At 39.0% G+C, this 25,690-nt stretch overlaps 1 protein-coding gene across 2 annotated transcripts; it reads right to left on the bottom strand.

Annotated features, from left to right (window-relative positions):
* Positions 1-3,135: 3,135 nt before the first annotated feature.
* Positions 3,136-25,657, bottom strand: cfap65 (cilia and flagella associated protein 65). Of its 2 annotated transcripts, none has more exons than XM_077536985.1 (37): positions 25,517-25,657; positions 24,815-24,897; positions 24,526-24,698; positions 24,341-24,443; positions 24,088-24,254; positions 23,737-23,945; positions 21,777-21,910; positions 21,483-21,708; positions 21,141-21,409; positions 20,138-20,314; positions 19,823-20,055; positions 19,572-19,725; positions 18,774-18,911; positions 17,519-17,776; positions 17,302-17,441; positions 16,001-16,085; positions 15,765-15,911; positions 15,484-15,649; positions 14,298-14,426; positions 13,994-14,207; positions 13,789-13,917; positions 13,598-13,688; positions 13,445-13,524; positions 12,536-12,602; positions 12,273-12,383; positions 11,963-12,154; positions 11,716-11,859; positions 10,605-10,730; positions 10,068-10,184; positions 9,839-9,958; positions 8,377-8,427; positions 8,116-8,300; positions 7,326-7,454; positions 5,805-6,149; positions 4,670-5,633; positions 3,382-3,518; positions 3,136-3,196 (listed from the first exon to the last, which is right to left on the bottom strand). In XM_077536985.1, the coding sequence occupies exons 2-35, from the start codon at positions 24,893-24,895 to the stop codon at positions 5,513-5,515; spliced, it is 5,211 nt and encodes a 1,736-aa protein (XP_077393111.1). In that variant the 5' UTR covers positions 24,896-24,897; positions 25,517-25,657; the 3' UTR covers positions 3,136-3,196; positions 3,382-3,518; positions 4,670-5,512. The 2 variants fall into 2 exon arrangements, with proteins under 2 accessions (XP_077393111.1, XP_077393112.1); XM_077536986.1 differs by having other exon boundaries at positions 4,881-5,633.
* Positions 25,658-25,690: the final 33 nt, after the last annotated feature.

Here is a 25,690-nt window from a genome sequence, read left to right as displayed (position 1 = left end):
ATACAGCCCGCTGTCCTCGCTTTTCACACTGTCGATGGTCAGTTTCTTACTTGTGGGGTCAATGGTCACCCCTGAGGGCACCTTCACGCCGTTGCGGGTCCATTGGGTCAAACTACACCCGATGGGGTCCAACTCGAGTTTCTCGCCCACGTTCAGGTTTTCCTCCACTACTGCAGACAGGCCTGACAGAAGCAGAAAAGCACATCATGAAAATGCTTGGTCAAACAGCAACATTGAGAATATTTTGGAGCGGTTTTTGCAAAACGCCACAAGATGGCGCTAAGGGGCTCCGCCTCAAATAATTTAGAGTTGAGTTGTTCAAAGCGATACTTACTTATTTGATGGCATTTGCAAACTTTGTATTTTTCCGATGGAGTCATGTGACTTGCAAAAAGGCAAGTCGAGAAACTGCTGGACACGTTTTTTTTTTTTTTTTTGAGTGGTCAAATGTGCCGGTTGCAATGTTGCTTTTCATTAAAAAAAATTTTTTTAAAAACACCGGTCGCTGAACAAGTGATGGGACAGCTGTGCTAGAAACCTCAAACTTACCTGTAATGTCCACATTGAATGTCTTCAATGTTTTGTCAGTAGTGGCGGCCTTGTACTCCCCGATGTTATCGAGGCCCAGGTTGTTGATTATCAAGTCCTTTTCACCTTTACCGGCTGCAAGAGGGAGGGAATTGAGGGTCCAGGTGACTTCTGATGCAGTCTCATGTCCAGACTCCATCGTGATCTTCCCGCCAATTAAGCTTTCGCATTTGCCGTCGTCCGTGCACTTGACTGGCAGAAGCAGAAAAAGCACAAGTGTCAAGCGGATAAGTCACTTTGTATTTTTGGAGTCAGAAGAACCTCTGACATTTTGCCTGTCAGTTAACTCTTTGACTGCCAAACGTTATCCAAAAAACGGTGCTAGCCGATTTGGAGCATTTTCACTCATCTTTCAAAGCAAACAGAATATTGTGCGGTATGACGACATAGATATGGTGGATACCATATGAAAGATTGGATTCCATTCTTTCATGAGCAAAAAAAAGTATGTTTCTACCATATTCCGTTCTTTAGTAATCACCATTTGAAATTAGGTCATTTGAAGTGACATAAGTGAAAATACAAAAATATTAAGAGTAAAACAAGCTTTTTTGTGAAAATATAAATGTTTTTGCACAACAGTGACTTTGACACTAATATTTTTTGTTTAATGACATGGCAGCGCTCCACAAGACGTTGCGCTGCCCATTGAGAGAAAAAAACAAAACAAAAATGTAATAAACGTAAATTAACGTTTTTGGCTGGATTCGTTAGGATTTTCGAATACGTCATTAAACGTTTTTGGCGGTCAAAGAGTTAAAAAGTCCGTACAGTTTGATCAATTTGCGACCAGTCCAATATTGAATCTCATTTTGCCATTTTTTCAATACTAATAAACAAGAGATTTGCTTCCATTTGGACAAGAAAGTCGTTAAGTCATGTGTATATACATTTGTGACTCAAGAGGCTATGTAAACAATTAGATTGCAAAAAAAAAAAAAAAAAAAACTTTATTCTCTTTTTTTTTTTTTTTTTTTTTTTTTTTACATTCAACGACGTGTTTTGTTCGCCCCGTGACAAGGACGACAAAACAAAATGTTTTGAAGAGCGTTTGTCAAAAACAGCGAGTCGGCCGGTGGCCAAGCGTGCTGGTTGCAATGCTGCTTTTTTTACATTTAAAAAAAGAAAAAAAAACGAAAAGAAAAAAGGACTGGTCGCTGATTGAAGTGATGGTGACAACATTTGTGTGAAACTACAACTTACAATCGTCAATGGCAACTGTGAACATCTTATTGGTTTTGACGAACAAATAAACGCCGCAGTGTTTGCTCTTGAGGGCGGAGATCTTCAGCTTCCCGCCGTCGAAAGTGATGTCGTCTCCTGTCACTGGGTTGCAATTAAATTTCCAATCAGCGGCAGCGGCGCTCTCTGCGTCAGAGGAATCTAACTCGATATCCGCAGTGTCACCAGCGTTGACGCACGCCTTGTCAGCACCACAGTCCACCGCCAGAACTAGAAAAGACGTGCAACGTATTACTCCCACTGAGTAATCAAGTATAAGTACGGATAGTGTAAAAGAAAGACGAAAAGTACACGTGGGACGACTCCAACCATACAAGACAAAAAAAAAGTGCCAGACTGAAATGTACTCGAGTACAATCACAAACTTCCATTTGGACAACTTGCGCAATTCTTCTTGAGTCTGACTGACATTTTTCAAAAGTCCACAACAATTTGTTTTACTTTTCACATCAAATCTTTTTGATTTACATTCTATTGCAATGATGTCAACACTTGTTCATCTAGCCCATATTAATTAATATCTGTTAATAGATTAGTCTTGCAAGTCATGGAAAAAAAAAACTGCTCTCCCCTTTTTATACATTAGTGTTCATTTTGTATTTATATTGACTTTTATAATAATTACTATTTGAACTCCACTGTATTATTTCACTTTTGACCCCATTCTATTTAGAGCAAGGCTGTGAAGTACTTGTGACTTTTTTGTCAGTGACGAGTGTGTGCTTTAAACTTTTCATATCTGGTGGCATTAACAGGCCACACACAGTGGAGGGGGAAAAAAAACATAAAACATAACCACAGTCTAATATTTATACGTTTATTTTGTATGGTGCAACACAGATATGAAATCGTTGCATACAGCTTTCATAATAGACTTCATACAAGTATTTACACCAATGCTTTGAACGTTTTGTCCTACGAGTGTAAGTTAGCGATCAAAGACGGCTGACCTGCTGCGCATGCGCTAAGATCGTGCCTTGATAAATCCTTCAAAATCTCGTTTTGCTGTGTGTGTGTTTTTTTTTAAGACAAAATAACACTAGATTGTATAAAAATCATAATACATGTATAATTCTAATTCTAATAATAAATTGGCTTTAATGTCGAAGCGTGACTTGAAATTACGTAACTTTTTTTGCGTGAGTTGGTACAAAATGGCGTTCGTTACCTTGGCTCGCTTGCTGGAGCGAGACGATAAGAGCCAAAGTCAGCACCTTCAACGTGTTCACCCTCATCTTGTTCAACAGCTTGCGCTTCGTCTTCATCTTCAACGTGCTCGCCTTCGTCTTCCACATGCCTGCCATCTTTTTCTTCCTCCTCCTCCTCCTCTTCTTCAGATGGTCCGTTTAGTGAAAAGTTGTCACACCTGCAACAAAAGTGCCAAAAAGCCCGAGTGTCAAATCCACTTGGTTTAATCGCTATACTTTGCTTTGAAATGTCAAAATGTGTGTGTTTTTTTTTTTTCAATTTCACTTCGTTAAATTCACTTTTTAAACAACGCGAGGCGCATTGTTTTGTTTGAAAAGCGCCGTGAGAGTGAAGTCGACTTGCCTTGTGGTGGTCTTGCGGCCGCGGTTCGAGTCCCTGGATCAGGTGTTGAGCCGGTGCCGGTGCGGGTGCGAATGGCGAGGAGAGGAACGAGAAGCCAGTCGGGCGAGCGGACGCAAGTGACGTGAGGCCTTTGACTTCTTCGATATGCACAAAAAAAGCCAAAGGGAGCCTTCATTTCTTTATTCTTTTTTTTTTTTTTTTTTTTTTACTTCAATTTTCAAAGCCGTTTTTAAAAACTTATTTAACCCCCAACTTTCACAGGCAATTGACAACCCATAATACTATTATATTGCTATTACACCAGTCAATACATTTCTAATAGTACATTTTTAAATCAGACTTAAATCAAACTTTTGTATACACTGAACCCAAATCTGGTCTTTTTCCGTTATCCTCTTCATAAAAGTGATGGGTCAAAAACAACCCAAATTTTGGGTCTAAATTTGGACCAATTTGACCCAATTAACTTTCTGGGGTGTTTTGTACAAAATAACCCCCAAAATTGTGTTAATTTCACTAAATTGGATTACTTTCTTGGTTGTTATATCAAAAATTTGGGGTAGTTTTGTACAACACAACCAAAATTTGGGTCAATAGTGGGTTAGTCCAGTTTTTGACCAAGCATTTCAGCTTTAGATTATAACAATAATGACAATCAAATAGGTATGAGCAACAGGTGGAATTTTGTTCTCAAACGGCTTAGCTATAAATGTGCAAGATTTTATGGTCCAACTAATAAAAAGAAAAATATCTCAAAAACTTGATGTAGTTTATATGAGAAAAGAAAAGGCAGCACATTTCTTTTTAATCAGCATCAAAATACACTTTGGGACACATGAAACCATGTCGGCTTAATTTAATATTAAATTATTGTTACTGTTTTATTTGACTAATAATTAACTAGCATTTTTAATATAATTATAATATACTATTATACAGTTTAGGTTTTGTAACGAATATTTCTATTTTACTTGCACTATTTGTTGTTATAATGTTGCTATTACTATCATTTTTGCTATTTTTTCCACTTTTGATTTGGTATTATTCATTTTCACTATAATTACAATTTTTTGTAGGCTGTTACTTTTTTTGTTTTATTGTTTTACTATAGTATTTCAGCATTTCATCATTATGAAAAACACTATACATATACTGTACTATGATTTTTTATTATTCATTGACTTTGATGAATAATGACTATGTTAAGTCTAATGGTGTATTGTTCATAAGCACACAATGGTAAAGATGGCGATTAGCTATAGCAAAGCGTGTCAAATATTATCCATACATAATTGTCTCTCTTCTACAGCTTGGTCGTGGTGTACTGTGGCAAGATGATACGAGAAGGTGCAAGTATTGAGTCTGTCTGTACTGTGGACTGATTTGATTGATTTGCTCTTTTTTTTTTCTTCCAAACATGGGCGTGCAAGTAGCTAATTTACTAGCAACCGATGGCTGGACTTCATGCTTTATTCTCTTGGTAAAATATAGACCACTACCTTTGAAAGACTTTTATCAAAAAGTTCCAACGAGTCAGACGTGCTTACTCCACATTGGAAGTTTTTTTTTTCCCCCTTTTCTCTCTACATTAGAAGTTTACCACAGAAGTTACGTACAGACGTGGCACGCAATATTTTTTTTCTCCTAAAGGTGGCGTAAGAGGAAAATGATGAGGAAGCACTGCTACGAGAGAGCGCCTCGGCTACTTTATGACGTGCGGTCCTCGCCGCCATCTTGAAGCGGGACTCCCCCGACCGTTTCTTGCGTACTTGGCTCTAGCAACTCAAATTCTTGACGGTTTTGACACGGATTGGTTGGTTCGAAACATCAGACACGTGGTTATGATACCAGACACGTTAGCCGTTTTATAATCAGGGCTTTCATTACTTTTTAAATGTGAAGCTATGACTCATAATGTTGTTGTTGAGATGGGAAAAAAAACAAGTGCTTCAGTGTTGCCACCAGATGGCAACATACATCATGGACCCCAGTACAAGTAACAGTTGATCGAAAGCACTTATACAAAGAAGCCATAAGTGCTTACCCTGTGCAAGGTTCAGTATATTGAGAGGAATTGCAGTATGGCGCACATTAGGAGATGAAACTAGTTCAATATTAGATGCTAATTTATTCAACATGTGTTTGTGTGTTGCTCTGTTGATGACGAGGCTTTAAAATCGGCCTGGGTTGGTTTGTTTTTGATTGTCTCCTTGTCGTCCTTCTTGACTTTGGCAGTGAGGTACCTCCTGGATCTATTCAAGGAAGAGACACCGTCTTAACATTTTCAATTTTGAGAAAATGTCCATATTATACAGTCTTATTATCGAAAAAAGTAACTTGAAAAATTGCATAAAAATAGTTGTGAGTCCTCAATACTTGTGAGTAATACACGAGGAAGTCAAATCAGCTTTAATCGTCTTTACCTGACCGAGACATTTGGCGAGGACCCTCTGTGATGCTCCGTGAGGTCCAGATCTCCTCTGACTGCCTCCATCATCACATTCTGGAAGGTGTTGAGTAATATATCGTTGAACACGCCCACCGGTATGTGTTCGGCGCGCGGCGCCATTTTCAGCCTCGCCCCCGAGCCTGAAGCCGTTCCCGAGCTGTCGGCGCGAACGTGAAGCTCGGGATTTGTCTCGTTCAAGCCGATCAGGGGTTGCGGGATCGACGAAGGGGTGCAGAAGATGACTTTGGGCTTGTAGAAAAGTGGTTTGGATGCCATGGTGAGCAGAGAGCGGGAAAAGGCGTCATCATCCAGTATGCTCCTGGAGGAAAACAAACAAACAAACAAAATACTAAAAATAAGAATTAGAATTTTGCTGGCACCCTCTAGTGGTACACAATAGAATTGTGCATAATGTTACAGTGGCTTAATAAAAGGGAAGCCAACCCCACTAATGTAAACACAGCATTCGGGTGAATATTCCGTTTCTAGAATATGAATGTAATCCATCTCCGGAGGCGGCCATTTTGTCCCTTAGCTGTCAACTGAAAATGACGTCACACTAGCTCATGTACCAACCAATCATGGCTCAGCTTGTGACTGTCACATGGCCAAACTCCAAAAACAGGAGAGCGGTGATCGGTCTGAGCAACCGTGATGTCATTTTCAGTCGACAGCATGCGGCAAAATGGCCGCCCACCCCCCTTAGATGGATGAATTATTCCACAAACGCAATATGATTTAGAATGCATTGTTTAGACTTGTGGGGGTGCATCCAACATATTATTGTAAAGAAAGTTGCTGGGTTGACGCCCTCTTTTATAATGGTTTGATTTCAGAGATATATTTTTGATATATTTTTAGATTAATTAATATACAATAATATAAAATATAATTAATATAAATGTTTAGATATATTTTCCCACTTCCTTCCAATTTCCTACTTTCTTTCTATTTTTTTTTTTTTTAAATAATTGATTTCAAATCATGTGTATTTTTTGTGTTGAATTATTTCGGTACAGTTGTATTTTCTTTTCTTTATTAAAGTGCAAGAAACTGTGAATAACGTCACAGTGGCTAGTTATTATTGTTTTTAGTCCAGTACAAAACATTTTTTAATGTTTATAGTATACATTGTAATTCAATCTATATTTAAGTCCAGTATTTTCCTATATTTAGGTGTTGTGTTTATGTTCATAATGTTACATTGTTTTACAATAATTTCAAACATACTTTTTTTTTTTTTTTTTTTAGCAACAAAACCTCCAGCTTGTTTTAAACATTTGTGTCCTACTTCCCTGGTAAATTGAATGTGAATGCTGAGGGGAAAAAGCATCAAAAAGCTGAAACAGAAGAAATGAATGCGGAACTCCTCCTGAACAAGCGGCACAATTCAAGACAGTATTGAGTCCGAATCAGAAGTCCAAATGATCAGGACGAAGTCCATTGCTAATAGCCAGGCTCGATCGTCGTACCTGTCCGGAAAGGACGACGTTACCTGATGACGGAAATGATAACATGCTCGAGAAAGTGTCGCTCGGCACCCAGCGTCTGCAATGGGCGTCCTTCTTGAAGCAGCGTGTCCGACAACATTTTCGGCCTCAGAGGCTTGATCGTTTGGAAGCACCTGTTGGCAAAAGCACACAGTGATGTTGCATAAATAAATTAGAGATCAAACAGTTTTCCATTAAAAAAAAACATTGCATTCGTGATTTGAGGTTTTTGTTTTAATAATAGAAAATCATAAAATATTTCAATTTGTGTAGTGAATCTAAATAACTCCACCTATTAACTCATTTGCTCCCAAAAACGTATAAAAACGTTCTATTTTGAATATAGCCATCCCAAAGACGTAATTATACGTCTTTTTTTGGTTTTTCTATGCTACAGCATGCAGAAGGCTTTGATGCAGCCTTTGAACTGAAGAGAATGTTTGAAGCAATGGTAGTTACTACAAAAACGGCCAGCAGGTGGCAGCAGAGTATAACAGATCAACCAGAGCCATTTTGGAACAAGCTGTTTTCTCCACATTTTTTTTAAAGGTTTGTGAATAATGATGAAACTTATATACTCTAATGCTAATTGCTGCAAAATGGAAACAGATAGAAATACGCTTTTTTTTCCTGATGAAAGAAGAGACTAATCTTTCTTTTGGTAGGTTCCATGTTTTTATAGCAATAAAACACAATATTCTGTGAGCCTTGCAAAATTCAGTTAAAATGGTTGGGAGTGAATGATTTAATTCTATTCAAATATATTGACGTGTTTTAAAAGGTCGACTTATTTACCTAAAGCGATTATTGAAGCGATCGGGGAAGTATCGGAGGTATTCCTGCGAGCGATAGGTGCGCGCCGTCAACTCCAGGTGAACCAGCGTCGGCTGCGGCGCTGTCGGCCGTGTCAACACTTTCACAGCTTCAGCCTGAGCTCGCTGCTCCGCTCGCGCCACCCTGCTACAAATTGGCGGAAGAGCCTGGAGGAAAACACACACATTTTTGACATGTCCAGTTTTCCGCTTACGGGAAATAACGCCTGACTCGATCAGTCACCTTATATTTTCCCAGCGGTGGCTCTGTTGTTTGAGCTGGAGGTGCTGGCGCCTGTGATGAGACAGAAGGGAAAAAAAGTGCCACATTATCGTTGTTATGGTTTGAGGTTTTTTTTTTGTCATCTGTGTTTTGTTTGGTTTGGTCTTAGTTTAGTCTCCTTGTTGCCATTGAACTCATCATCCCCGTCCCCTCGTCTTCCAATCAGCACCCTCTGCCCCTTCTGTCTTGTCCACGTGTTTGTCATTGTCTAATTAGTCTGCCCCTATTTAGTTCCCTCCTTCCCTGCACTCTTTGTTGGATCATTTGTTTATGTAACTGAGTCTCTGTCATTCGTCTCGAGTTAGCCTAGTATGTTTTGTTTGTTACTTTGCTTCCGAGTTTTGGTCTTTTGTTACTGACAATTTATTCCTTGTCCCTTGCTTGCCTCTTAGTTTGTCTTTGGAAATAAAATCCCTTTTTTTGTTCCTAACCTCCGAAAGCCTGCCTCATCTCCCTGTTTCCTGCATTTGGGTCCTCAACAAACCCGTCTAAACCTGACAATCGTTGAGGAAGAAATATGTCTGACCCTACTTGATTCATTTGGTCATAATTGAAATCGGAATAAGGACAATCATTTGTTTTTTGGTACAAAACAAGAAAATGTTTAAACATGAAAAAAACAAACATTAATACTTAATTAATTACATAATTAATAAAATATTAATGAAAAATTTGTATCGTATACGGTTCCACCATTCTTTTACAGGAACGTGCTACTCATCCGTAATTTATACAACAACAAATTTTAAAATTTAATGAATTGATGGAGTTTAACCGTCTTAAAATAGTGTTTAAGTTCAGCAATTAATATACAAATACAATTTCAAATAAGAGAAAGTGAGTATAAATTAAGAGGAACAGATATTTTCTCTGAAACAAAATATAGAACAAAACAAAAAGAACGATGTATTTCAACTCAAGGTGACAGTTTATGGAACAATCTGGATTGTAAAACAAAATCATCACAGTCTATCTGTATCTTCAAAAACTTGACAAAAGCTCAATTACTGGAAAAAAAAATATATATAGCACAAGGAAATGCTGCTTAATTATTACATAGAATTGTTATATTGAAAACATTTTGACCGCTCGCTGTTATTTACTTTGTGTTGATTATTTTTTGTTGTTGATGTTGTTGATTATGGGATTTACTTTCTGTCTTTCATTTCTCTTTTTTTAAAAGGAATGAAATAAATTGAATTGAAGTGAAATAAAATTATTTGAAAAACTCTAATTATGGAAGTTCCTATTGGACCAAACAAGATTTATTAAATTAGTTATTAAAAAAAAAAGCAGTGCAAATATATACATTTAAATACCTCAAAATGAGCATTAATAATCTTTTATTTTTGTTTAAGATTATGCCGATTTTGTAATTGTAGAGTGTACAAATTGAAATTCTAATTGAATTGCTCAGCCTTACTTTTCGGCTTTCTGCAAGTTCCCGCTCGGTGATGGTGAATTCGTGTTGCTGCTGCTCTCGTTCCTGCTCCCAACGCTGCAGAGAGTCCAAATATTGCACCAGTGCGGCCTGCTCAGTCAGCTGGGAAGGTACGAGAGGAGAAACGGAATACAGTGCTTGAATCATAACAACAACAAAAGTGATCATAGTAATAATATAAATAATAACATTATTGATAAGGGGGGAATACCTGACAGATGATGTCGAGATGATGAATCGTGGGGAAATCGGTTGCCATAAAGGTCAGCACACAACTGGTGCTCTCTCCCGGACGTAGGAGACCTTGTTTAGGCTGAATCCGGATCACCTTACACCGATACACAACCAACAGAACCCAAATGATCACCAATATGTCACCAGCCACAGTCAAAACCAGGCCTGGACTGGCCATCTGGCAGATGCCCAGTGGGCTGGTGATGTGGAGCTATTTAATTATAATCTTTATCATTTTGACCCCAAGAGACCGACCCACAATTTATAGTTAGCAGCCCATTAATCCATTTGCAATATAGACAAGAAAAGTGAACCAATCAACATCAGTGGCAGAACTTCGTGATAGCCAGGGGTTGTCAGGAGTCAAGCCGGGCTGGCAATCCTATTTCAAAATGCCAAGGCCATTTTTTTTTTTGTGCCAGTCCAGCCATGGTCAAACCTCTCAATCAATCCGAATCCTTTGCTACGCACATATTTGCAATGCGATCGTTCGTTCTGTAGATGTGACGCTCACCTGAGTCAAACACCATTTAAAGAAGATTTCTTTTAAGGACACGTTAGTGAGGAAGAAGATTCTGGAAGATTGCGAGCACACCGGGATCTCACCCAGAGAGATGTTGTCCTCAGACAGGAACGCGGTCTGCACACGCACACACATTTGATGTGGAAATGTAAAATCATCAAAAAAGTGTACAGTAGTTTGGAATTTACACAGTATGTTCAAATTGGATTCTTTACAAGAAAAAGTGGCACTGTAGGATGTCGCTCTTGGACCTCAAATCACTACTTTTTAGGCACTTCCAAAACTCTTTTTCAATGAACTCAATAAAATGATGAGCTGACTAAGCAGTTTAGGAAATGAAAATTAATATGCACACACTTAACTCATTCAAACCCAAAAACGTATAAATATGTTTTTTAATACTTTGTCCTTCGCTGCCAAACATTTAATTTTACGTTTTATGGTTTGTTTTTTTAATGTTTTTTTGACGCAGCTTCTGACCTGAAGAGTCAATTGTAGTTATCACAAAAAAAAATTGTAGTTATTACAAAAAATGGCCAGCAGGTGGCAGCTGATTAGAGATCGGCCAGGGCCATGTTGCAACAAGCTCTTTTTGCCAGTTTTCAACAGGTTTGTGAATAATGATGAAACTTATATTCTAATGCTAATTGCAGCAAAATGGAAACAGATACAAATATACTTTTTTTTCCTGATGAAAGAAGAGACTCTAATCTTTGTTTTGGTGGATTCCATGGTTTTATAGCAATAGAACACAATATCCCGTGGGCCTTGCAAAATCAGTCAAAATCCAGTAAAACAGCCGGGAGCGAAGGGGGTTGCTTCAGTGAAAATGGCTGCCAGTGAATGAGTTAACTGATACATTTTTAACAACCCAACTATTTTCACTCGTTACCGTCTTTCAACACTGTAAATTTGTTGTTAATGTGTTAAAATAAGCGAGGATGTGTTAACAGACCAACAGTATCAATTTGTGAAAATGTAAAATTGAAATCATTTGGGCATATGATGTAGTTTCTGCCAGACAGCTACAACGTCCATGCTTTATGAAAACACACAAATACAACTACACCGGTAAGTCAGATGTAAACGTCTCCATTCTCACCTGCCCGGGGATGGGAATCCTGCGTACACGGGCTACAGGTTTGTTTTCGGTGCTTGGGAACACATCTCGTTGAGTATCCAAGCCGCAGGCATCGAACCTCACTACAGTCGTTTCGCCGTGTTGGACGTGAATTGGAACATCCACCTGGCAATACAAAATAATATACAAAAGATGACAAATCACCTTGACATGAAAATGAGTCAAAATGGGGACAGCAACTGAAGAGGACGTATGACTTGATGCATACCGTGTGCATCTTGGCCTCCAGCGGAGAGAAAATGAATTCCAGCTTGGCCATCTTGGCAGGTAGGACGACTCCCACCGGGTTGAGGCAACTCAGCAGCGGCTGATTAAAATTGTCCTCTTGCAGCTGCGACAGCACGCCGGCGTCCACTTCATAACGGACGGGGACGTCGCCGCCGTTGTACAGGTCGTACGTCTGCAGCGCAAAGGCAAATATGGCCACTTCGCGCACGTTTCGGAAAATGCAAACAAAGCAGCGAGCGTGTTAACGCTTGATAAAGCATGAAGCTGCAAACGTTTCAAGTCCCACCCACCTGCATCGGAGGCGTCAAACCCCCAATCATGATAGGAGTGAAAACATGATGGTGGGATAAAAAGTACAGGTGTGGTCTGTCTTGCTCCACGGTCACCCCTTGGAAGTGCAGCTGTCACCAACAAATTGACAATTGCTTAACGTGTACAATGAGTACAAAAAGCGCGCGGTAGTCACTAATAGCAAGCAAATAACGTTGTTGTCGTCTTCACCGAGAAAATACAAAGCCGCGAAAAAAATAAATATTTTTGAGCTGTAACTTACCAAGATCTCTCTGCCATGTGAGATTTTCAATATGATTGGCAACTGATGTGTCCCAGCAATGACATGGCTGGGGAAAAAAAAGGCACATTTCAACATCATACTGTATCACATATTGTGGTTACTGACTGGATAACTGAAAGATAAACATATTTTTTCTTTACATGAGATTTATTTATTTTTTTTTATTTTTTTTCAAGGTCCCTCTCATAATCCTATTAAACATAAATTTCCATGTGTACTTATAAATGGCATAATAATTTGTGAAAACTGAAAATGCTTCGGGCAAGAAAAAAGTTGCAGTGTCACCAGATTTTTTTTAAACTATTTATTCAATTATTTCAGAAAGCTAAACTAAATTAATGAATTAATTAAATTATTCATTTATTTTAGAAAAACAATTTTGCTTTATGTTTTCAAGAAAAAAATGCATATTTTGCCAGGATAAAAAGTCAAAATGAAGAATAAAGTGGTATTTTTCCAGGACAAAGTCATAATATATGATATTAAAGTCAAAGCTTAATCAAATAGAAAGTCACTTTTTTTCAAAAATACAATTTCATCACATTACACTTTTTTCCCCCTGGAAAATATTCATTTTCTTAAATCTAAAATAATAAGATTATATTGTCAAAAAACACATTTTTTTCTAGAAAAAAAAAAGAACATTTCTGTTCTGTCTTACTTTAAAAATATACATTAATGCAGGGATGTCATATTTCTGTAACATTGTGTCACAATCATGTTATAGGTGGCCAAATCTAAGGTATGGAAAAGTAATGGGTTAGTTGTTTTTTTTTTTTTTAGCATGCCAATCCCCATATTTAGTTATACACGTTTAAGTGACAGACCATCATGAATTATTACATATGTTTGTGGACAAAGCCAAACAGCAGCTCCCTAATTTCTCACCTGTAACTGAGCTGTACTGATTTCTGCTGTCCAGAAAGCAGAGATCCTGACAAGGGGAACACACTGAAAAGCTCTGCAACCTTTCACAAATATCATTTTAAATTAAAAAACAAATTTATTTGATATGTTTTAGGAAGAAGAATTCCGGCATGCCTGCATCTGCTCCAGCTCATTGTGGCATAACTCTTCTCTCTGGCTCCAGTGCTTGAAGTCGACCTGTTGGTCATCTGGAAACAAGAATGTCCTAAATTGAAAGAGGAAGCAAATCAGTAACAAATTGTTTATGAATGTTAAATTAAATTACAGATTGGTGTGTGCGTGTTAAAGTACACTTGACAACGTACCACTCTACAGGGATGCTTCCAGGGTTGTGAAACACCAACGCAAAAGTAGAAGGTTCTGAATTCTGAGGAGCGGCACCGAAATTCAAATCCAGCATGGCTTTGATTAAGATGGATGGGTACGTGCGCATACTGCAAATACAAAAAAAAAAAAAAAATCCCAGTTGAAAAAGAACTAAAAATGCATTCAAACATAAAAAATCGTCACCTGTGCCTTCTTGGGCTCCTGTAAGCGTGCTCCACCGGGGCGGGCATGGAGAGCAGCTGCGCATTGAGGCTGTCCACTGCCAGGAGCTTCCACACATAAGTCTTGCTGAGCCAAGCCGCAACGCCGCCGCTGCACACGTCGCTCACCTGCATGGTGGGGAACACGCCCTTGGCGCGCACTTCGCACAATGCTTGCGGAGGGGACAACATCGCACCTGGGAAAAAAAAAAAAATGAGGGTAAGACAACCGGATGACGTGAGCTGAAAACAATGTTTGAGTTGAGTTGTGTGTTTTCTGAACGTACCGCTGCAGTTGAGCGTCTGGTAGCTGATGGTCCACCTGTAGTCCGCTTGTCGATCCGGCCGAAAAGTGGCTCGGAGCATAAATGAAGAATGTGCGGCCACGGTTGCCCCTTCACAGTCAAGTTGCAGGGCTGGAACAAACAAACAAACCTGACATTCATGTCATGAACAGTTGAAATTATACACAGTAAATTCTGTGGAGTAAATTTGACTTGATTTAGAGCGGGACCAAATAGACTCAGTTTTAGAGTAATATATACACTTGAAGAGACTCAAATAAAGAATTGAAAAAAATAAAAGTCACTCAAGGGTTAAGGAAAGAACTCGCAACCTCTCCTCCCTGAGCCCACAGCTCCTGTTGTGTGTTAGTATATCGCCCGTGTCAGCTGGAATCTTCCTAACTCCAAAAATGATGTTTTTGGTCTCTTGGAGATAGGCAAACAGTAGGAGTGGCATAGCTCAGGTGGTAGACTTCCCAACCTGAAGGTCGTGAGTTCATTCCTCAACCCTTGAGTGACTTATTTTATTTTTTTCCAATTCTTTATTTAGTAAAATAAAGCATAAGCCTACGGTACTCTAAAAGTGAGCCTATTTGGTCGCACTCTAGAGTCAAATTTACTCTACAGAATTTACTGTGTACTTCTTAACAACATGGACACATTCACAACAAATTCTTGACAATAAGCAGCCCCACTAGTCTAAATATGGAATTCTGGTTAATATTGTGTTAGTAGAATATGAGTTAAGCGGCAAAATCCATCAGTTTTAATCAATGTCAGAAGGCGGCCATTTTGTCACTTGCTGTCACGTGAAAATGACATCAAAGTTGCTCAGGTCTCAGGTAACAACCAATCACAGCTCAGCTTCAGAAATCAGGTGGCCTGTGATTGGTCGTTGCCTGAGCCCTGAACAACTGTGATGTCATCTTCAGTCGACAGCAAGTGGCAAAATGGCTGCCCCGAGATGGATAAAAATGGCTAGATTTTGCTGCATAATTAATATTCCACAAATGTAATATTAATAGGAATGTCACGTTTAGACTAGTGAAGTCACATATAACATCTTACTGTCAAGAAATGTTTAAGGCTGACTTCCACTTTAAATAATGGTCAATCAAATCAAAGACTTTTCTTGCGTAATATGTGCATATGCTCAATCAATGTTGTGAATATGTGTACTCAGGTGTACCGATTGCCTCAGGTTGAAGGTCCTGCTCAAGTTGCTCATCTTGTAGCGTCTGCTGGATGGAAACATTGAAGGAGATGGAGCAGTTACTGTTGTTCACCAGGGGAACATCAATTGACTGACAACGTCCAACCAGCGTGTCTCCCATTTCTAACACTTCTTTCACTGCCTGAATAGGAAACGGCAACATTATTGATCCACATTTGTGCTTATTTGCAAGTATCACGCCACATTTAAACTGACAAACAGTATATGAATTAAAAAAATAAATACAAAAATCATACATGTATGAAGCCTTTGGCGCCTTTCCCCACTACTTTGAGGGTAAGGATGGATTTTTCATAATTGGGGTCTTGAATTGGCCAGAAGGTGAGAGTTGGTTCAATGACGTACGTTTTCTCTTCCTTTGGATTAAAGGACCATTTCTGCTGCTGTAATGTCAAAAATAAAGCCCAAAAATGTTGTTGGGGAAAAAAAAAAAAAAGTTAAAGCTGTGGAAAAGATATTATACGTCCCTTACCGCACTCTCGTTGGCTTGCAGTTCACCAGATTCTGGTTGAACAGAGATGAGATGCTGGTCCGAGTCACGGATAATCCACTGGAAGCTATGACAACATGGTCAGAAAAAAAAGCGAGTTACGGCATTATGATGATTTAGAACAGTGGCTCTTAACCTTGTTCGAGGTACTGAAACACATGATGCACATAAACTGAAAATTATTTATTTATTTATTTATTTATGTATTTATTATACTGTCGGGTTTACTGGTGAGCAATATCAATAGGGCTTTTTTTCTTAAGATGGAACCCAATTTAAAAAAAAGAAAAGCAGAGGCCCCAGAATTGAGCCCTGTGGAACACCACACATTCCGTTATACATGTGAATTTATATTGCACATATTGGTCCAACCTTTTTTTTTTTTTTTTTTTAAATCACGACTTATTTGTGTCGGGTGTGTGTCTTGACCTCTGCCGAACCCCTGCAGTTCGATCGAAAAAGAGTCCATTTAAATAATGGTGATTGATAATACAGAATTAAATTAAGTTAATCCAAAGTCAATATTTAAATTTAATTAGTTTAATCAGTTCCTGCAATTGGCTGGCGACCAGTTCAGGGTGTACCCCGAAGCCAGCTGGGATAGGCTCCAGCACCCCCCGCGACCCTTGTGAGGAATAAGCGGTTAAGAAAATGGATGCATGGATAATAATCAGTTCATGAAACTAATACATTCACTTTGGATTAACTTAATTCAATTGCTGAGTGAATATTTAAGTTTAATTAATTATCAGTTCATTAAACTAATATATTCACTTTGGATTAACTTAATCCAATTGGATTAATTAATTCAATTGCGTGTTACCAACTAAAGCAATTATTTAAGCATTTAAGTTTAATAAAATCCTAATTTTAAACTTAAATATTCACTTAACTTCATTCAATTTTGTGTTGCCAACTGAAGCAATTATTTAAATATTTCAGTTTAATGAACTGATAATCAAACTTAAATATTCATTTTAGATTAATTTAACTCAATTGTGTGTTACCAATTGAATCAATTATTTTAGCATTTATGTTTTATGAACTGTTAATTAATTAAACTTGAATATTCACTTTAGATTAACTTAACTCAATTGTGTGTTACCAATTGAATCAATTATTTTAGCATTTAAGTTTTATGAACTGTTAATTAATTCAACTTAAATATTCACTTTAGTTTCGACCCTTCAATTGTGTGTTAGCAACTGAATCAATTATTTAAGTTGGTTCAACAATTTTGCTTCTCGAGTGTCCAAAGAGGAAAGAAAAGCAAAGAAACTCACCCTAGTGGTATGCGGCAGACGTTTCTGATCTGGTGGATCTGCTGGGTGGGTGAACCCACAGCTGTATCTTGGAAATATAAAGTACCATCTCCCCCAAGTGACATGTTCATCTTTTCCAACATGCTTAAGACAGCCAATTCCTAAAGCGAAGTCAAGTCATATATATGCATTTAAAAAAAAAAGCTTTGTGGGAGAATATTTCAGTCTCCAATTGTACCGTTGTGCTTTTGGTGCAATTTAGTTGGAGTCGCAGTTTAACTCCGCCTATGGGGGAGTCTTCTTTGGGGGTCGTTATGACGGTGAGGATTTGGTGAGCGCCGGGCGGGAGCAAGCCGCACCTCGGCACGACCGACACCGACATTTCCAAGGCGGGGTCGAAGCTTTCGTTGAGGTTCCGACAGAAGGTGAGGGGCTGCTCTCCAGTATTGCGCAACAGCAACGTCTGATAGGAGCGAACACTAAGGCCTGTGAATACCTACAACAAATGAATGAATGGAATAAACAGCGTATATATATACATAAAAAAAAAAAAAGTCTACACACCCCTATTTAAACGCCTGTTGTTTTTTTTATAGCATGAGCCAAAATGAATCATTGAAAAACATTTCTCTACCATTAACGTGACCATAATGTACAACACAAAACAGGTTAATCAATTGAGCTAATGCAATTGCACAAGTGTACACCCCCCCCCCAAACGCAGGATGTTCCTATGTTCCGAATGAGCTAATCACAATCAAACTCATGTGAAATGGGACTCAGCACACATCTCCATTGAAAAGCGCTGCTGAATAACCCCTAAGTCAATTTCAGATGTTCTAGTAGGCTTTTCATGACACATTATTTGCTTTCCAGCAGAAACTCGAAGGTTTTGCACTAACGCTGACTGCTCTTTTGAACGGTTCATAATTCCTTTCAGCTCGGCCAATGCCCAAGTTCCAGCTGAAGAAAAGCAGGCACAATTATGTCCAAAAAGTTCGACATTGCATTCACTTGAGTTGCCTTGATGCCGAAATGTGCTATACAAATAAACTTTTATTGTTTTTATCATTTATCGTTTTATTGGACCAAAACAAAATCTGCCAAACACATATGGAAATGTGTTGGCACAAGACAAAGCCATTAAAAAAGAAAAAAGTCCAGGAAAGCCTACTAGAACACCTGAAATGTGTTTGGGGTGAATAAGAGACACTGTAAATGTTGGAATATGTGCACTGACTTCTATTTAGCAAAAGTTTTAATGTAAGTGTTTAATTCTAAACATAGCCACATCCCATTTATAAGAGGGTGTGCACACTTGTGCAACCACTTACTGCAGGTCTTTATTTTTACTTCCCCTCTCCAAAGGTTTTTTTTTTTTTTTTTTTTTAATTCCATTAAATTGTATCAACTATAGGTCACATTTATGGTAGAAAAGGCTCTGTATTATATACAGTACATAAAGATAGTAATTTTCTGCAGTTGTTGCTTACCACTTTACTTGGCTCAAGTGAGAAGTGTGGATAAAAATGCTCTTTTCCACGATCAAAGGAGTGGCCAATGACTCGGACGACGACACACCAGGGTGGGCTTATCTCTTCCTCAGTCTCACAAAATTCATCTGACTGTATCTAGACAGGAACCGGGTAAACGTACACTTGTGAGGCAAACATCAAATATCCATTATATTAAACGTACATTTTAGCTTCCAATATAGTTAGCTTATTAACTCATTTGCGCCCAAAAACGTATAAATACGTTCTATTTTACATATCATCATGCTCCCAAAGACGTATGTATACGTGTTTTTTTTTTGTTTTTTTTATGCTAGAGCATACAGAAGGCTTTGATGCAGCCTCTGAACTGAAGAGAATGCTTAAAGCAATTGTAGTTATTACAAAAACGGCCAGCATGTGGCAGCAGAGTATACGAGATCAAGCAGGGCCATGTTATAACAAGCTCTTTCCCCACTGTTTTAATAAACAGATTTGTGAATAATGATGAAACTTAGCTATGTTCTAATGCTAATTGCTGCAAAACCGAAACACAAATATACTTTTTTTCCTGATGAAAGAAGAGACTCTAATTTTTATTTTGGTAGGTTCCATGTTTGTATAGCTATAGAACACAATAATTCTGTGGGCTTTGCAAAATCAGTCAAAATCCAGTAAAACAGTTGGGAGCAAATGGGGTTGCTTCAGTGAAAATGGCTGCGAGTGAATGAGTTAACAAATGTAACACTCTTGAAAGAAACGTGTACAAGAAAAACATTGGAAGAAACTTCATCCTACTTTGAAAGCTAAGCACTCAAGTTGAGCTGCATGCAGTGCATTTGGTTGCTTTGGATTGTAAGCCACTCTGAACGAGGTGGACTTGAGTGGGCACAGGTCAAGAGTTGACGGAGAAACAGAGAATGGAGAGTCTGGTGCATTGGTCCAAACCAGGCTGGAAGAAAAACATACAGAATACATTTTTTTAACAAATTTTTAACAAATTCAGGCTCTAGGAACAATCCAGTTGAAGTCTGTGGAGGCAACTTTACGTGACTTTGACAGCGGAGTTGTTGGTGACGGCCACCCCCTGAGAAGGTGCCGATGAGGCAGACATGGGCGGCGTCGGGTGATTAAACAGCAGCTCGCTGGGCACCACCGAAACACGCGTGGACGGCGACGACGAACCGGCTGAATCCGCGTCCGACGAGCCCGCTTGGTCGGCGTCTTCCTTTGGGGTCATCGAGCGCGCGATCGAGATGTTATCTGATTGTCGGCTCGATTTCTAGAATCGAAATCGAGAATGGGCTCGCTGAAGCCAAAACGGGTTTGTTGGGCTTGGTTAAGGAGGCGGGGCCACACTTCACCTCATCCGCAAATAAGCAGAACGCTTGCGGATCCAGTTGCGTGCTGTTGCTCGGCAACAGGAAACTCATGACGTCCGAGCGATCGTCTTTACTTTCCTCTAACTGTTCTGCTGTAATTGCGGCTGGTTTGTGGAGATCTGAGCGACACGTGCCAATCAGGTCCAGGAACAAAGGCTCCTATCAAACAAAAGATGGATCTGAGTTCACGTGCGGGCGCATGGTTCTGTTTACAAATATATCCGCCTTGTTTCTTCTACGGCTGACTATAAAAATGGATATCTTATGGGATTGAGACAATTTTACATTTTACAATCAAATCGCAACCTGTGTTATCAAGTTGTGCAGAGAATGGGCCTCATGCAAGAGACTCCCATCCCTATTTAAGCGCAACTAAGCCATCTAGTGGTGAATGGTGATATGACATCTGGAAAGTACAATCGATGGACTGTTGCAGTTTGACCTGTCATTTCACATATACAGTATTCAGATATTTTTTTTTCTCTCATTTTTTCAAAATATTTTGGTTTTACCTATTTACCCGATCATTATTTTTTGGAAGAATTAATTGGAGTTGTAAAAACAAAATTATTTATTGTATTCATATTTTTTTTCTGTTTATTTATTTATTTATTTTTATCAATCAAATGGTGACTCAGAGTGTTGTTGCGGGCTGAATAATAATACGAAATAATCATAACTTGAAGTCTGTTAAAATGCTCTTTAATACAGGTATTTATATAAAGGACGACTAGAACAAAAAAAAAAAAAAAAACTCAATTCACCTCCTCCTTCCTTAAAGCAATTTTTATATCTAAAACAAGGCTCCAACTCCCAGCGCATTTATTTATTATATTTTAATAATAGTGAGCATATGTAAAAGTCTTAGTTACCATTCCAAATGGTCTGATATTATTTTGAATTATCCCCTGCTTTCAAAGATGTTTTAGATTTTTTTTCCACAATATCATTTTTGTAACATATCAATTTTGGTATCGTTGCTTACCCCGTGCAGTATAAAACACGTGACGCTTCTGTGATGGGCAAAAGGCACGGTGGGGAGGTATGTGATGGTCAGCGTGACGCAGCCCTTGGAAGGTATAGTGCCGTATTGCGGTTGGATGGTGAACACGCTGTGGCCAGCACAGTCGAGATCCCACTGATAGATCGCATGAACGCATGAAGAATTGATCATCTCAATTGTCTGTGAGGCCGCGGCTCCCACTTCAACGCAGCCAAAGTCAACCACGGGTGAAGAAAAAGACAGCTTGGGACCTGGGAACAACAAACAAAAATGCATAGTTATGACATTTTGTAGAGTTCGGATCACAAAACAGGTGTGTCATACCTGTACAGTTTCCAATGAGCTTAAGCACGGTTTTGTTGAGCGCCCCTTTGCACTTGACCGTCAAATACTCAACCGAGACCGAATCAGCAACATTTGGCACAAAAGTGACTTTGGCTGTCACGCTTCCACCTGGAGCGACTCTACCGATCTCGATATCGCAGAAGAATTCGGACCCCAACAAGGGCACCCCTCCAGGAACTCGGGCGAGGGAAAAAAACGCGGTGACCTGCAAGACAACTTGCAGCATTAAATCCAAATTTGTGACTTTGCGGTGTCAAACGAAGATTTACTCACATGTGAGGGATTATAGATGTCAAAGGATTTCTGCAAACTTTGTCCAACTGCGACAGAACCAAAGTTAAGCACTGGACCGCCATCTTGTTTCTCCTTAGAACTTGGGCTTCTCAGTTGAAGGCATGGGTACTTGGCTTCCAAGAAGAGCATACACAACAGGTGAATGATTCTAGCGGTTGTTATGCAGCCCTCATCCGTACGAATATTATTATTCCTCTCTTCTTTTTGTTCTTTTAGTATTTCTTATTTATCGTTTTAGCTCTGTCTTATGTTCTTAAAATGATTATAGTCTGGTATAGCGACAGATCGATTATCAGCCGGACCAATTATCGGTGCAGATATTTGGCATTTTGACCAATATCGGCATCGGCCTTTTTACGAATCCGAAAGCAGATAAAGTTGGTATCTCACTGATCAGTGAATGCTTGCTAACGTAGCGAAATTTAGGGTTTTCATCAGGATTTGTAAGATATTCACAGACAGTGTCAGAATAATTGTAGATAAGTTATCATACACTCCTCCCACATTCCAAAGACATGCATGGCAGGTTAATTGGGCGCTCCGAATTGTCCCTAGGTGTGCGTGTGAGTGTGGATGGTTGTTCGTCTCTGTGTGCCCTGCGATTGGTTGGCAACCAGTCCAGGGTGTCCCCCGCCTACTGCCCAGAGCCAGCTGAGATAGGCGCCAGCAGCCCCCGCGACCCTTGTGAGGAATAAGCGGTCAAGAAAATGGATGGATGGATGTAAGTTATCATACATGTGCTGCAATGAAGAACTGCTTCTGCTTGCAATGAAGAATGCTTTGCTTTGCTCCGCACTCACATTCATATAGCATATAGCTATATGAAGATGACTCAAGAAGCTGAAGAACCAGAACATCTAACGCAGCAGAATGGTTAGAGCCAGTCTGCTGAGACCACCTGTTTTCTGTTACGAAATGATTGCAAACTTGACCACACATGCACGCAGTAATCTTCCACTCACATGCACAACACATAGACAAACAAGTACACTGCATTCCAACTATGCCTTGCATTTGCATTTTTAGGCAATTACCCATGTAACTAGGGGCGTGGAAAACCAAATAAATAGAGAGGGTGAGGAGAGAAATCTTCAGAGAGTGCAGGAGTGAATTGTATCAGTCAGTTCCTCTCCTCGTGAGTGTCTTCTCTCCTTTTTGTGTCGTGTTTAATAGATGTCAAACAGGTAAACCTGACAGTTTTTACTTGTCGCACAGACATTTCAAACATATTCAGACAATTTTTTACTGTCTGCGAAGATCTTTTGAAACCTTTTACGAACCTTGATGAAAATCCTAAATTAGCTTTCACATGCATTTGTCGCTCAGTGAGATACAGGGAACTTTTCATTTTTGGATTTATTTAAATTTGCACTTTATAAAAAAAAAAAATATGCTGATGCATTTTATTTAAAAAAAATTTAAAGTAAAATAAAATTAAGTACTTATGGTGACATTTTGGAAAACTTTATTTACAGTAGAAAACTTTACGGAACTATTGACTTAGTTTTTAATTTAGCTTAACACATGCTGATGGCCCTGCAATTTTTGTTAGAATTTTAAACAAAGTTGTCAATTCTTTATGTTAAAACTTTCAAAAAAAGTAATTTAAAAAAATGTTGATTCCTTTCTCTTTTACTGCAAATGGTTATCAGCTTGAAATATCAATTATCAGTCTCCATGACTACTAATAATTGGCATCGGTATCTGCCTTGACAAAAACCCATATCGGTCTATCACTAGTCTGGTAATTTTACTGTTTTTCTGGTGTTTCCTCAGAAGGAACCTTCTACCTTCTCTTTTTTTTTTTTTTTAGTTTTTTATTTTAATATATATTTGTTTTTAAACTACGTAAAGCACTTTGAGTTGCATTTTTTTTTTGTATGAAAAGTGCTCTATAAATAAAGTTTGATTGAAGTGTGTTGTTGAATAATGACAGTACCCACTCCCTGAAGAAGCACTGTGGCGCAGTAGTCCGCCTTCTCGCCTTCCTCCCCAAAATGACAACAGGCGTGTTTGTTGTACAACAGCGCCTGCTGCGGTTGGAACAGGACCATCAGTAGAATCTCCTGGCTGGCCTTCAGTACGCCGTCCTCTGGACTCACTTGAAAAGGTTCTGAACACTCCCAGTGGAAGGACGTGCGCAGTTTGCTGTGTGGCACATCACATGGGCGGACAATTTGCAGACAAGTCCAACATAGATATTTTAAAGTCACTCTCCAAGAAAGTAAAGCAATGACGTCACTTTCAGAGGCATTTTGGTTCAATGAGAGGAAACTTTCCAACATTTCACCTGACATTCTTGAGCAAAAAAGTGGCAGAGGCAGACTGATGCACCGCACAGAGTGGAAGGATCACAGCGTCCGGCACTTCCAGCGCCGGAGAGGGAACGACAGCCCGAAGGAATACTTGGAAGCTGCCATCTTTGCCCAGAAACTCAATGCTGTCCTCGCACTTACACTGTCAAACACACGAGACATTTCACAAGGACAATATCAAATGCCAGTGAATGATCGTCTTAAACACAAATGTATGACTAACATTACTTTCTCTGTAGGTTTAAACGTGACTGGTATGGACAAAGTGGTCCCTGGGCTCACAGCGATGTTCCTGGAACTGGAGATGCTAAAGAATTTGGTCGCTGGAGGTCTGAAAAGGAGCAAAAACTGAATACTCATGTGGAAGTATGCAACTATTTCTTGTGTGTTGCCCTTAGAAAACCACAGCTGACCTTAACTGAAGTTTCTGGAGCTTGAGATGAACATTCTTTAACGTGAGCGACTTGGTGAATTCTCTGCCTTCTTCCCAGTCCTCCCAAAGCAGCTCGGGCTTCGTTTCCAGTCCGAGGAAACAACTTTTCTCTGCAGGCGCACGCCGCTGGTGCTTGTGCTGAGTTGCTGAATACTGGGGGGGGGGGGGGGGGGGGGGGGGGGGGGTTGGGGGGTAGAGTAGCCTATGTCATCATCAGTTGAAGTTGTGATTAAAATGAGTGTACTTGTATTTGTGTGTAAACTACTTACTTTGGCATCGTTCACAATAATGGAAGACTTCCACAGTCCTTCTGACCCAATTGACTTTGGACCCTCAGACTCAGCTAACATGACTGAAGACAAGGAAAATTAGATGTAATTTAGATTACATGTTATATTTCATAATGTACATATTTACATGATACTAATTAGAATAACATGACCTACTAATTTGAGAACACAAAATTTATTTTCCTGTCTACAGGAAGCGTCCGTTGCGTATGAAATTAAAACAAAAACAAAATCAAACAATATTGTTTCAAGCAAACAGAGCAAAGCAGATTGATTCGTTTTACAAGTTTAATAAAGAAATTGCCGTCCATACATTGAACATATTTGCAGTTAAAATGACACTGTAAAATAAAATCTATAACACGCCACTCTTTGGAATGAGTTTCTGACAAATATCGCCCTACAGCACTGTTTAAATTAGTTAAAATTTTAATAATGACGTACTAAGAGCTAGCGACCTAAGCTAACTAGACAGTTAGCACTCTCGCTAGCTAGCTATATTATCTTTACACGCTAAATTATTTAATAGCTTTTACACCTATGTCCCCAATATAGCAGGCTTTGCCTTACATTAAATAATTAGTTAAGTCAGTAAAACTTCCGATTTTATTGTGCTGACTTTAGATTAAGGACCCGGGCGACAGTTAAACTGATGTTAATGTGAAACAATCGTACGCTTACCTGCTTAAAGCGTGGAAACTTTCCGATTAGCAACAACTTATTCCATGTGTGCTGTTATACAAAAATCAACAACAACCATGTAAAGGAATTCATAGTCCAGAGAGAGTCCTTGACAAGTTGTTGTATGTTGCCATGGTAACTATGGAAGCTTAAGGGGGACGAAAATGCGAAGAA

Source organism: Festucalex cinctus, chromosome 11 (genome assembly GCF_051991245.1).
Source record: "Festucalex cinctus isolate MCC-2025b chromosome 11, RoL_Fcin_1.0, whole genome shotgun sequence".
Lineage (NCBI taxonomy): Eukaryota > Metazoa > Chordata > Actinopteri > Syngnathiformes > Syngnathidae > Festucalex > Festucalex cinctus.
Note: the sequence above shows the minus strand (reverse complement) of the source record. Positions and strands in the feature narration are given on the sequence as shown.